At 32.2% G+C, this 13,762-nt stretch overlaps 2 protein-coding genes across 2 annotated transcripts; one reads left to right on the forward strand and one right to left on the reverse strand.

Annotated features, from left to right (window-relative positions):
- The first annotated feature begins 1,722 nt into the window (after window positions 1-1,722).
- cib1 (calcium and integrin binding 1 (calmyrin)) lies at window positions 1,723-6,841 on the forward strand. Its single transcript, XM_051100322.1, has 7 exons — window positions 1,723-1,954; window positions 2,141-2,175; window positions 4,529-4,625; window positions 4,763-4,916; window positions 5,003-5,121; window positions 5,206-5,294; window positions 6,640-6,841. Exons 1-7 carry the CDS (start codon window positions 1,904-1,906, stop codon window positions 6,659-6,661), a joined length of 567 nt encoding a protein of 188 aa, XP_050956279.1. The 5' UTR covers window positions 1,723-1,903; the 3' UTR covers window positions 6,662-6,841.
- An 81-nt stretch (window positions 6,842-6,922) lies between these two features.
- On the reverse strand, window positions 6,923-13,509 carry LOC127157084 (RCC1 domain-containing protein 1). Its single transcript, XM_051100320.1, has 8 exons — window positions 13,260-13,509; window positions 10,731-10,943; window positions 10,491-10,656; window positions 8,883-9,004; window positions 8,696-8,794; window positions 8,247-8,393; window positions 8,138-8,167; window positions 6,923-7,080 (listed from the first exon to the last, which is right to left on the reverse strand). The coding sequence occupies exons 1-8, from the start codon at window positions 13,426-13,428 to the stop codon at window positions 6,923-6,925; spliced, it is 1,104 nt and encodes a 367-aa protein (XP_050956277.1). The 5' UTR covers window positions 13,429-13,509.
- Window positions 13,510-13,762: the final 253 nt, after the last annotated feature.

Raw genomic sequence — 13,762 nt, forward strand, 5'->3', positions numbered from 1 at the left:
ATGTGCGACAAAGTTAGGACACCCTATGAGTCAATTGCTTGTAGATCCACTTTTAGCAGCAATAACTTGAAGCATTCATTTTCTGTGTGACTTTATCAGTCTCTCACATCGTTCTGGAGGAATTTGGACCACTCTTCTTTTCAACGTTTATTGATGTTTGTGGGCATTTGAGTCAGGATGAGCTCTGGACTAGGACTGGGCTGTTGCAACACCTTGATTCTTTTCTTTTCAGTCATTCTGTTGTAGATTTGCTGGTGTGCTTGGGATCATTGTCCTGTTACGTGACCCAATTATGGTCCAACTTTAGATGCCCAGGTCCTGTGACTACAAAACAACCCCAAAATGATCAGCCCTCCTCCAGCATGCTTGTCTTTTGGTATGAGGTGTTTGTGTTGATATGCTCTTTAGGTTTTCACCAAACTTGGCGCTGTGCATTATGGCCAAAAATCTCCACTTCAGTCTCGTCTGTTCAAAGGACATTATTCTAGAAGACTTGTGTTTTGTTCAGATGCAACTTTGCAGACCTAAACTGTGCTGCAATGTTTTTTTAGATAGAAGAGGCTTTGTTCTGCCAAGCCTTCCAAACATGCCATTTTTGTCCCATATTTTTCTAATGGTATTGTCATGAACTTTATCATTTAACATGTGAACTGAGGCCTGTAGAGTCTGAAGTGTAGTTCTTGGATTGTCTGCCATTTCTCTGAGCTTTACACGGTCTGATCTTAGGTGAAGATTCTGGGACGTCCACTCCTGGAAGGAGAGGTGTCTGTTTTAAATGTCTTCCACTTGTGAATAAACTTCAGATTGTTTGGAAATGGCCGCATTACTCTTCTCAGATGGATGGCAGAAACAATTGCTTCTCTAAGATGATTGCTGATGTCTTGATGTCTCCTTGGCATTGTGTTAACACACACCTGAAGGCTCCAGACCAGCAAACTGCCAAAGCTTATGCTTTTATAGAGGCGCTCAGACTTGCTGATGATCAGTTAATCAAAGGTATTTGATTAGCAGTGCTTGACTGTGATTTACCCTCTTAATTCCAGTGTTAACAGTGAGGGCGTCCTAACTTTGTCACACATGGCTTTTCCTTTTTGGTTTTATTTTTGTTCAGTAAATAATGACACGGTGCAATTTGTCATGTGTTGTTGTTCATCTGAGGTTTTATTTTCCAAATTTTAAGACCAGCCAAGGACCTTTTTTTTTTTTTTTTTTTTTAATGATGTCCTGATACAGAAAACCATGGACTAACTTTTTCACATGACTGTATATACATTCAGGTAAATAAATTGTAAATAAACAGTTTACTTATTTCTTAATAAATAATTTGGCATGACTAATGTTTTATGATTTTGACTTTTAAATTTAAGTAAATTGCAGATCAAATTATTAATAATAACAATAAGTAAGATGCTCCAGGAAGTTATATTAAACACACATATAAGTACTATTGTCTTCCTTTTATATTTATTTATAAAAATAGCAAATGTTGCAAATTTTCAGTTAAATGTTTTTAGTAATTTTATTGTTTTATTGAATATATATAATTTAATATTTTAAAATATTCATAGAAAATAAAATGAAATTTAATGAAAACTAAACGTTATTTCTTTGTATAACTAACTAACTAACTAATTAAATCGCCAGCTCAAACTGGAAGGAAGTTATTAAATAAAAATTTCCCATTGTGGACTTCGCACAGTGGAAATTTGTTCCCATAGTAACTGACGTGTCATCCAGGAAGCGGAAGCGCAGTGCCTTCGACCAAAGTTTGTTTAGCCTGTTAGCTAAAAACAGCAAACTTTTGGGCACTTACCTTGGTTTTTATGAAACAACAATAACATTAATCGACTATTTTATAGTTTAAAGTTAAAGTACTAGTCGTGAAGAACAAAAGCAAGCGGTAATGGGGGGAACATCGAGCAAGTTACCGAAAGATCTTCTGTCAGAGTATCAGGTGAGACAGACACACACAGATAGATAAATAGATATGTAATTAAGAACATATATTTATATGTGATATTATTTAAAAATATGTTTGTAAATATATTTTTATATATTGAACACTTTATTTCCTTATTTCATATTGCGAAGAGTTGTTTTATTTGTTTATAATTTTTCATGTTTGCTTAACGTTACACAGGAGCTGACATTTCTGACAAAACAAGAAATTTTACTGTAAGTAAAGTCATTATGTACTTTATATACTGTTGTATTTGTAAATATTTTGAATTCGCTATTATATCTTTTTTATTACGTATTATATATATTTATATATAATGTAGTTGTAATATTTCTATTTAGCATTAATGTATTTTTATTTCAGTTAAACTTTTGGTAATTGTAGTACTTAAATTTAAAACTAGATGAGTAAAGTTTGAGAACAGACTTTAAGTTGGCTTGAGAAAGCGTAGCCTGAAAGTTTGAAGCAGTTGTAATAGTATGAAAGCAGCTAGCATGATTTAACACATTGCTTACAATGATTTAACATGTTGTTAACATGTTTTAGCTTATGATTGGCTTATTGCTTGTATTTTTATAGGCTGATTACAATGTTGTTAGCATGATTAGCATGTTGTTATCATAATTTGCAAGTTACTAGAATGTTGTTAGCATGATTAGCCTGATTAGCATGTTGATAGCATGTTTTGCACATGGTTAGCATGTTACTAGCATGTTTCTAACATGGCTAACATGTTTCTGGCATGATTAGCAAGTTTTTAACATGATGTTAGCATGATTAGCATGTTACTAGCATGTTGTTAGCATGTTTCTAACATGATTAGCATGTAACTAGCATGTTGCTAGCATGTTTCTAGTATGATTAGCATGTTGCTAGCATGTTGTTAACATGTTTCTAGTATGATTAGCATGTTACTAGCACGTTGTTAACATGTTTCTATCATGATTAGCATGTTACTAGCATGTTGCTAACATGATTAGCAAGTTACTAACATGCTGCAAGTTATTAGCATGTTGTTAGCATGATTAGCATGTTACTAGCATGTTGCTAGCATGTTTCTAACATGATTAACAAGTTACTAACATGTTGTTAGCATGTTTCTAGTATGATTAGCATGTAACTAGCATGTTGTTAGCATGTTTCTAGTATGATTAGCATGTTACTAGCACGTTGTTAGCATGTTTCTATCATGATTAGCATGTTGCTAGCATGCTGCAAGTTATTAGCATGTTGTTAGCATGATTAGCATGTTACTAGCATGTTGCTAGCATGTTTCTAACATGATTAGCAAATTAATAACATGTTGTTAGCATGTTTCTAGTATAATTAGCATGTAACTAGCATGTTGCTAGCATGATTACCAAGTTACTAACATGTTGTTAGCATGTTTCTAGTATGATTAGCATGTTACTAGCACGTTGTTAGCATTTTTCTATCATGATTAGCATGTTGCTAGCATGATTAGCATGTTCCCAGCATGTTGCTAACATGATTAGCAAGTTACTAACATGCTGCAAGTTATTAGCATGTTGTTAGCATGATTAGCATGTTACTAGAATTTTGTTAGCATGTTTCTAACATGATTAGCATGTTACTAGCATGTTGTTAGCATGATTAGCAAATTACTAGCATGTTGCTAGCATGATTTAGATAGATTAGAAATATTAGAGTGGAAGCTTAAATGAGTCTAAATGGATTAGAAATAGTACATAGAAGGGAAGCTTGATTGAGTCTCAGGGGATTCTGGGAGTTTTGATTTGAATTTTGTCAGTTGGAGTTTGAATAGTGTTGCTCATCTGAACATTCCGTCATTGTAAGTCTATGGGATTTTTGGTGGTTTTGATAGTCTGGTTTATGAAAACCGTAAGCCGGATCAGTTAGAAAAGATACAGCACACCGAGTCAGACCAGTCTGAAGGTCTGGGCCGAGTTTGGTGGTTGTAGCTTGAAAGCTGTAGGAGGAGGTAGAAACTGAAATTTGGCTCAGAAGAAGAATAATAATAATCTTCTATAGTAGATCAGTAAGTTGGCTTTCTCAAGGCAACTTCATTATTTAATTTGCCAAGACAACATTTCTAAATTTCGTTTTTCATCAACAAACTACATCTCTATATTCATCCTGTGTGTCTTCTTAAGATGAAAACAATAACAACAACAAAACATGGTTACAATTAAACCATGGTAATCACAAATTAACCATGTTAACCAAATTAACCTTCGAAGTTCCAAGCTAAAACCAATCTGAATCGCAAGCCATCATTTCAAATCGGGACTTCGGTTCGCCGATCGCAAATCGTTCAATTCGCGAAATGATTTATGAACCTGCTCCGAAGTTCTGATCTCAATCAAATGATATCCGTAGTCCCTAACTGAATAATGATTCGCAAACCATATTTTTAGATCGGGACTTTAAAGCGTGGTTCACAAATCATTTAATTCGAAAGGATATAGCTAAACTACACAAATGTACAGTAGTTCAGTTACTGAAAGTGTATATAAACTAATATTTAATGTTTGAAAATCATTACATTATAAACTTTCGGGGCTCATCGCCACTGTGTTTATTTAGGGCACACAAAATATTCTCTGAGCTCCAGGGCCGGGAAAATGGACCGTACAGCGCCAGGGTGACCATGGAAAAGATCCTCACACTTCCTGAACTGAAGGTAACAGATGAAGTCTGTATAGCAGTCACAGTCAAAAAACTGTGATGGTTCTTTTACTTTAAGCAAAATATATTTTACAATCTTTCCAGATATACCATCCAACTGTATGTATTCTGTGTTCTTGTTGCCTGTCGCAGTCTAACCCCTTCCGGAAAAGGATATGTCACGTCTTCTCGACCTCTGACATGAAGGATGGCAGCTTGAGCTTTGAGGATTTCCTGGACCTCTTGAGTGCCTTCAGCGATTCGGCGACCCTGGAAATCAAGTCCCACTACGCTTTCCGAATCTTTGGTAACAGAGGGATTGCTCGCAATATTGGCATTTCACACAATAGCACTTGCAAACACCACTCAATATAAACTCTTCTTATCCTGCAGACTTTGATGATGACGGGACCCTTGATTCTAGAGACCTAGAGAAGCTGGTGAACTGTCTTACGGGCGAGACGGACGACACCCGTCTGACTGCAGAGGAGATGAGACAGCTCATAAGCAATGTGAGTGTGGTGTTGATATACACGCAGCAATGAGAGACTTCTGCCAGATGAACTTTACTAATGTAAACACATGTAATTGTACAGATCCTCGAAGAGTCAGACATTGATAAGGACGGTACAGTCAATCTCTCGGAATTTCAGCATGTCATCTCCAGATCTCCAGACTTTGTCAGGTGACAGAATTTTGCTTTTTAGATTTCGTATACCTTTCAGAATCTGCAAAATGTTAACTATTTTACCAAAATAAGAGGGATCATACAAAATTCATGTTGTTGTTTATTTACTACTGACCTGAGTAAGATATTTCACATAAAAGATGTTTACATATAGTCCACAAGAGAAAATAATAGTTGAATTTATAAAAATGAGCCAGTTCGAAAGTTTACATACGCTTGATTCTTAATACTGTCTTGTTAACTGAATGATTCACAGCTGTGCTTTTTTTGCTTAGTGATAGTTGTTCATGAGTCCCTTGTTTGTCCTGAACAGTTAAACTGTCTGCTGTTCTTCAGGTCCCACAAATTCTTTGTTTTTCCAGCATTTTTGTGTATTTGAACCCTTTCCAACAATGTCTGTATGATTTTGAGATGTATCTTTTTTACACTGAGGACAACTGAGGGCCTCATATGCAACTATTACAAAAGGTTCAAACACTCACTGATGCTCCAGAAGGAAACATGATGCATTAAGAGCAGGGGGGGTGAAAACTTTCTGAATTTGAAGATCAGGGTAAAATTATTTTTTTTTTGTCTTCTGAGGAGCATTCATGTAAGTATCTTCTGTAGCTTTTGAAGGGCAGCACTAAATAAAAAAAAAAACATGATATTTAGTCAAAATAAGAAAAATTTAGACATCTCCATTCTGTTCAAAAGTTTTCACCCCATCTCCATTCTTTTCAAAAGTTTTCACCCCCTGACTCTTAATGCATTTTTTTTCTTCTGGAGCATCGAGCATTTAAACCTTCTGTAATAGTTGCATATGAGTCCCTCAGTTGTCCTCAGTGTAAAAAGATGGATCTCAAAATTATACAGTCATTGTTGGAAAGGGTTCAAATGCACAGAAATGCTGAAAACCTAAGAATTCGTGGGACCTGAAGGATTTTTCTGAAGAACAGCAGGCAGTTTAACTGTTTAGAACAAACAAGGGACTCATGAACAACTATCACTAAATAAAAAAACACAGCTGTGGATCATTCAGGTAACAACAGAGTGTGAAGAATCAAGCGTATGTACACTTTTGAACAGGGTCATTTTTATAAATTCAACTATTATTTTCTCTTGTAGACTGTATGTAAACATCTTTTATGTGAAATATCTTATTCAGGTCAGTACTAAATAACAATAACATGCATTTTGTATGATCCCTCTTATTTTGACAAAATAATTAACATTTTGCAGATTCTGCAAGGTGTATGTAAACTTTTGACCTCAACTGTATTTTCCTGCCTTCAGTCCATTTAAGCAGCAGTTGAAAAATATATTTATCTATTTATTATTGACTGAGAATGTTCTTTTGCAGTTCATTCAAGATTGTCTTGTAAAGTTCACACACCCATGGAAGCTGCTTCCCGGTCCGGATTTTTCACCTGCGCCTTTAATCTGAAACAGTGTCCTAATTATGAATGTATATTCTTATTAAGTATTTCTACCATTTATATATGTTTGAATTTTGAAAACATTTTTACTTACTTTCTTAAAACAACTCTACTTTCTATCCTGTATTTTGGATCATATATTTGTAACTAATTTAATAAAATCGAATTCTTCAACTTTGACATCCCTGTATTTATATGACGCTCCTGTCAGGACGGAGGTTGTTCTTTTGGCACAGCAAACACAAAAGTGTTCCATAACCCACAAACAACATCTTTAACGCACATTCGATGGCTAGGGAAGTAATCCACCAGTGTTGGCTCATCTGTGCTATTTTCAGTGCCATGTCCCAGCTGTCCATAATGACCTAATAATATAACACAGATGGAAAAAAGACAACTTTTAGCACTTTTGAAATAAAAATGAACACATAGTACTGCTAAAAAGTATGGATTCAGTATGTTTTTTTAAGAGAAAGAAATTTAACTGAATAGTTCACCCAAAAATGAAAATTTCCTGAAAATGTACTCACCCTCAGGCCATCCAAAATGTTGATGAGTTTGTTTCTTTATTAGATTTGGAGAAATGTAGCATTACATCACTTGTTAACCGATGGATGTGAATGGGTGCCGTCAGAATGAGAGTCAAAACAGCTGATAAAAACACAATAATCCACAAGTAAACAAATCTGTGGGTGGATTTTGATGTGAGAGGACAATAGGAGATGGACTTTAGCATTGGAGGAAGTGTTATAGATTAAAGACTCACATTTTGGCCATATGCAACGGTTTAAAGTTTAAACCTTTTAATGACAGATTTGTTTCTTACAAGTACACAGTTTTTTACTTTACAGTTAATGGACTGGAGTGGTGTGGATTATTGTGATGTTTTTATGGGCTGTTTGGACTCTCATTCTGACGGCACCCATTCACATTCACTGGTGAGCAAGTGATGTAATGCTACATTTCTCCAAATCTGATGAAGAAACAAACTCATCTACATCTTGGATGGCCTGAGGGTGAGTACATCCAAGCAAGATTAATTTTTCTTAACTGGAGAAAGCGATATTATGGATTACAGAGTCATATTTTGGCCAGAACTGACAATTTAAAGTTAAAACATCTTAATGATGGATTTGTTTCTTACAAACATGCAGTTTTTCATTTCACAAGATGTTAACTAATGGACTGGAGTGGTGTGGATTATCGTGATGTTTTTATCAGCTGTTTGGACTCTTATTCTGACGGCACCCATTCGCATCCATTAGTGATCACGTGATGTAATGCTACATTTCTCCAAATATGATGAAGAAACAAACTCATCTACATCTCGGATGGCCTGAGGATGAGTAAATTTGCAGTCTTGCTAAGCATAAGAGATTATTTCCATTGATTTTATTCCTAGAAAATGAAGCAGACTCTTACCCCATCCCCAGGTGTACAGATCCCCTGTGCCTACAAATAAATAAGAATGTGTCAATTTAGCTAATTCTTGAGTCCAGTTTATGCTCCAGTGATCAAATCTGGATCTCACCGGTGACGGCTGCTGTGTGACGGGATCCACAGCTGATCTTGCTGATCTCTGACACATTAGGGACGTCCACTAAAGCAGGGAATGCTTGAATAGAAATAAACACATCCGCTTGCTTCTTTTCATCTTCATTTAGATGCTCACTGTTTCCTGTTTTCAACATAATATTAATAATATTAGAATGGTTTCTGAAGGATCATGTGACTGGAGTAATGATGCTAAAAATTCAGCTTTGAAATCACAGGAATAAATTATATTTTAAAATATATTCAAATAGAAAGCAGTTATTTTAAATAGTAAAAATATTTCAAAATTTTACTGCTTTTGCTGTACTTTGGATCAAATAAATGCAGGCTTGGTGCGCAGAAGAGACTTCTCTAAAAAACGATAAAAATCTTACGGTTCAAAAACTTTTGACTGCTAGTGTATATCTGTAGTAATATTTCTTTTACCACAGCTTTTTCGTCTGAGCTTTTCCTCTTCCAGGCCTCTAGATGGCAGACCGAGCTGCCCGCTTTCATTCCATCCCCACATATACAGGTCGCCACCAGCTAAACATATTTCATATGAACACTCTGTATATTAGTATGAGCAACCAAATGTCTGCATTTGATCAGGATTTTTTATAAAAAAGCTTACTGCTGATGGAAGCGGAGTGCCAGTTCCCAGCAGACACTGCTTTGATTGGGACGCCCCAGAGAGCCTCCACTACCTGAGGCTCCTCCTGTGATGTCAGAGCGCCGTGACCCATCTGACCATGACTGACAAAAGAAAACATCAGCTTAAAAACACTCTTCAAAAGACGCAAGTTTATCGCCTATAGAAATGAGTGATGCTTTTCACAAATCTGTGTACTTTACAATTTAAATATTTTTTTTTGCATTAAAATAGCTATTTTAGAAATATTTCTACACTATTATAGTATTTATTCATATTCTGAATTAGCTTTATTTTTATATTTTTAGTTTTCATTTTATTTGAGTTTTATTAATTGTATTATTTAAACAAAATGTATGTGCTTTTGTAATTTTTTATTAAATATTTCTAGTTAATTTTAATTTATTTTATTTATACGCTATTATAATCTTTATTAATATTTTGAATTAGCTTTACTTTTTATATCTTTAATTTTCATTTTAATTTGTAGAAGTTTTAGTCATTTTCTTATGTGCGTTTGCCATTTCTATTAAATATTTCTATTTAGCTTTAATTTATTTTATTTCAGTTTTAGTAATTGTAGTATTCAAACTTAATTTTGTTATGTGCTTTTCTAATTTTTATTAAATATTTCTAGTTTCCTTTCATTTATTTAATTTCAGTTTTGGTAACTGTAGCATTCAAACATAAATTTGATGTGTATTTGTCATTTTTATGAATTATTTCTAGCTTTAATTTATTTAATTTCAGCTTTAGTAATTGTAGTATTCAAATGTAAATTGTGTTATGTGCTTTTGTCATTTTTATTAAATATTTCTAGTTAGCTTTAATTTATTTTATTTCAGTTTTATTAATTACAGTATTCAAATGTAAATTTTATGTGCTTTTGCCTTTTTTATTAAATATTTTGATTTAATTCATTTTTATTTCAGTTTTAATTTTCATAATTGTAATACGTAAATAGATTTTATTTCCATGCCAACATTTTTATTTTCTGTTTATTTTTTTTAAGTTTAAGCTTTTTATTTTTACAATTTATTTTATTTCAGTTTTACTTTCAATAACCAAAAATGATTTTTAATAGTTTTAGTTGACAGTGTTACAGTAATGAGAATTTCCAAAAAAATATGCTTGATTGTCATAAAAAAATTAAATATGTTAATTTTCTTATTTATAATCTGAAATATGACCTGTTATTGATTCATAAATTCAGATTAGTTCCACAATTAATATAATATTTTTGGTGACATTTTAAAATAATGTCAACAATAACTTACATTTATTAATTTTTGTAAATGTCGTTTAATGAAACTAAAGTTCATCCCAACTCAGGTCTATTAAATAATAATAAAAGATTCTTTTAACTTTTGATTTTAATATTGTATTATTAAATATAGCAATTAACATTAACTAAGATTATTAAACGCTTCAGAAATATTTTAATTGTTAGTTTATGTTAACTAATATTTTTGTAAATGTAATATAGTAATATATAGTATAAGTGTTAAAACAAATGTAACAAACGGAACCTTACTGTAAAGTGTTAGTCAATATTTAATTAAAGGATTAACACTGGAATGTTTCTTGTACCTTCCAGATCCCCAGGAATACACAGTCCCGTCCGACGTCAGCAGCACAGCGTGTTCAGAGCCCAACGCCAGGCTCACGGCACAGAGTTTAGAGCAGAGAGGAAGGAAAAAAGGAGGTTTGGGCATGACGTACCCGCCTGACACCAACGGCAGCGTAACAGAAGGTCCTGAATAAATGCATCATATCATAAATAATACAACATGATCAGGAGTATGCACAAAAAACACATCTGTATATTACCGGTATTGTCCGAGAGGTCCTGCTCTCTCTTCCACACAAGCTTGTTTTGTGTGTGCTGGATTTCCCAGCATTCCACTCTGTCTGTGAAGTTGAGCGTCAGGTATCTTTCACTGATGAGAGCATCTGTGCAGCCCTGACTCTCTGGAAAAATACTTCTGCAGTCCTCTTCTGATGAACCAGAAACAAATCCTGACACACACACATGACTGCCAGCTGAAAAGGGAAATTTACTTGGATTATAGATAGAAAATAACTAATCGGATATATATAATGTGAACAAAGTAATAATACATAATAATAAACATAATAATAAAATGTTAATGATATGCACAAAACAAAATTGATATATAAATAAATATATTAAAAATAGTAAAATAAATGTATGTTGTTTGTAAAAGTAAAAAAGTATGTTATTATATTGTAAATTGTTTATAAAATTATGTTTTGTGTTAGTTCACTAAAGGAAAAGAGACTGATTTTAAATATTAATTTGTTACTTATAGTTAAATATATATATATATATATATATAAAAATGTGAGCAAAAAATATTATAAATATTAGAAACTGCCCAATGCAACTTTATACTATATATAAAAATATAAAATATATATTATATAAATGTAGGTTATTTTTATTATTATTTTATTTTATTACTCATAGTTAATTATATATAATGTGAGCAAAAAAAAAAAAAAGCATAATAAATTAATATAATTTATTAAGTTTTATTTATTTATTATTTTATTTTATTTTATTTTATTTTAGAGGGATGCGACGAGATCCGATGTGTCTCGCAAGACCAGTCGGATCTCGCGAGATCTCATGACCATATCCTTGCAAAATATTTTGCTGTGTTTACATTAGAACTGCACGATTAATCCTTAAAATATGGAGATCTTGATTCAAACACCCACGCGATCTTATTCCTAAATGACAACGATTTAGCTATGTCTGTTAGGACTGAGTGTCAGTGGAGCGTGAGAAGCAGGTTTTGTCGCTGCCCATGTTAATGAATCAGAGGGTCGGGTTAAATGTGAACGCAGAAAGAGCAACACAAACGGTCTTTTCACCCACATTATAATCATTATTTCTGTGTTACAGACATTTAAATAATTGAAGTACTGGGATAAAAGTTTATAGTTTGGATATAAACACTTATTGTCTACAGTAGCGATCAAAACGAAAGTATCTTAACACTTGTATATATAGTAACGCTTCTCCTCTTCCGCCAGGAGGTGGCAAAAACTGCCCATTTAAAAAAAAGTATGTCATTGAATCATTCATTCAGGAGATTTCAATAGTCAAACAAGTCTTAATGAAGTGAGACTCTGACTTTTTTTTTTGTTTGTTTTGTTTTGTTTAAATGAACATATGTTTTCAAAAGACTTAAGCAATGAACAGTTTGTCAGAACCACCAGTAAATTACGTTATTTTGTTTAGTTTTCTAATCTTTTTTTCTCCAGAATCATGGTCTCCAATTTATTAAATACAACTGGGATTCTCAAATTATCCAGAATCGTGAAGCTCTTGTTTAAATGTTGTTTATTACTGCATATAATTCATTAAAATGGAAGTTTAATTTCATAAAGTTCAAAATGCACCCAATTTTTTGTTCATTTTGTCTTTTTCAGTTGAATAAAAGACTAGTTTATTATTTTATTAAGTTATTTTATTACAGTAAATGTGACTATTCAGTTTACAAGCTATGTAAATTTTTGTTATATTTTTAATATTTTATTATAGATTAGAAACTACCCAGTGTGACTAATATTGTACAAACTAAATTGAAAGTTATTTTATTTTATTATTATAGCATAGATTCGAAATAGTAAGATTAGTACTTAGTACACTTAGTATTGTGACTAATATTGTAGAAAAACAATAACAAGTAAAACATATACTTTATACTACATATATGAAAATATTAAATATATATATACTATTATATGCTATGAATTTTATTATTATTTTATTTTATTACTCACAGTTAATCATATATAATGAGCAAAATATTTTATGTACATTATGAAAATGAAAAAAAAAAAATATATATATATATATATATATATATATATATAATGTGATTTACGTTATTTTTTTTACTCATAGTTAATTACATATACAATGTGAGTAAAAATAATATATATATATATATATATATATATATATATATATATATAATGAGAGTTTGTTATTTTATTATTATTTTACTTAATTTATGTTTTAATCATAATTAATATATATATATATATATATATATATATATAATGTGAGCAAAAATATATATGTGAATTTAAATTCATTAAATACATATATTACAAACTATGTAAATTTAAGCTATTTTATTACTACTTTATTACAGATTAAAAATTAGTAAATGCAACTAATATTGTAAACTGTGTAAACTGAAAGATATTTTATTATTATATTCTAGATTAGAAATAGTAAGATTAGAAATCTGACTAATATTGTAGAAAAACTAAGTACAATACTTAGGAAAATAATTTAGTTACTCATAGTTTACTTACAGTCTGTATGATGCACATCAGCTCTGGAGCTCCAGCTGCCTGTGACTCTACATGATCTGCACACATCTGATATCCGGACTGGTATTTTCACTTTACATGTTACCTGTTCACTCGCATCTGCCGGCCTTATTTGACCAAAGCCATTAAAACCAAAACCAAACCAATTCATTGACCAATCTTGGTTCACATAAAGAGCTGTCACTTGCTTTCATGTGTGAAAAGTTGCAAGTAAGTTCCATCAGCAACAATTAAGAACGTCTAAAGTCGGAACATGAGCGCCGTCTTCTGTCAAAATAAAAGTAACGTTGCGTTTAAAAATAAAATGCAATATATAGTAAACGTTTTATGACTGGAATACAGAACGTATTATATTATATTATATTATATCATATTATATTATATTATATTATGAAACCAGAATCTGTTAAGCAGCTATAGAACTTTAATTTTGAAATCGAATCCGTTTTGCAGCCATTATGAGAAAGCGCGCCAGCGTTTCTGGC

This window comes from Labeo rohita, chromosome 25 (assembly GCF_022985175.1).
Source record: "Labeo rohita strain BAU-BD-2019 chromosome 25, IGBB_LRoh.1.0, whole genome shotgun sequence".
Taxonomy (NCBI): Eukaryota; Metazoa; Chordata; class Actinopteri; order Cypriniformes; family Cyprinidae; genus Labeo; species Labeo rohita.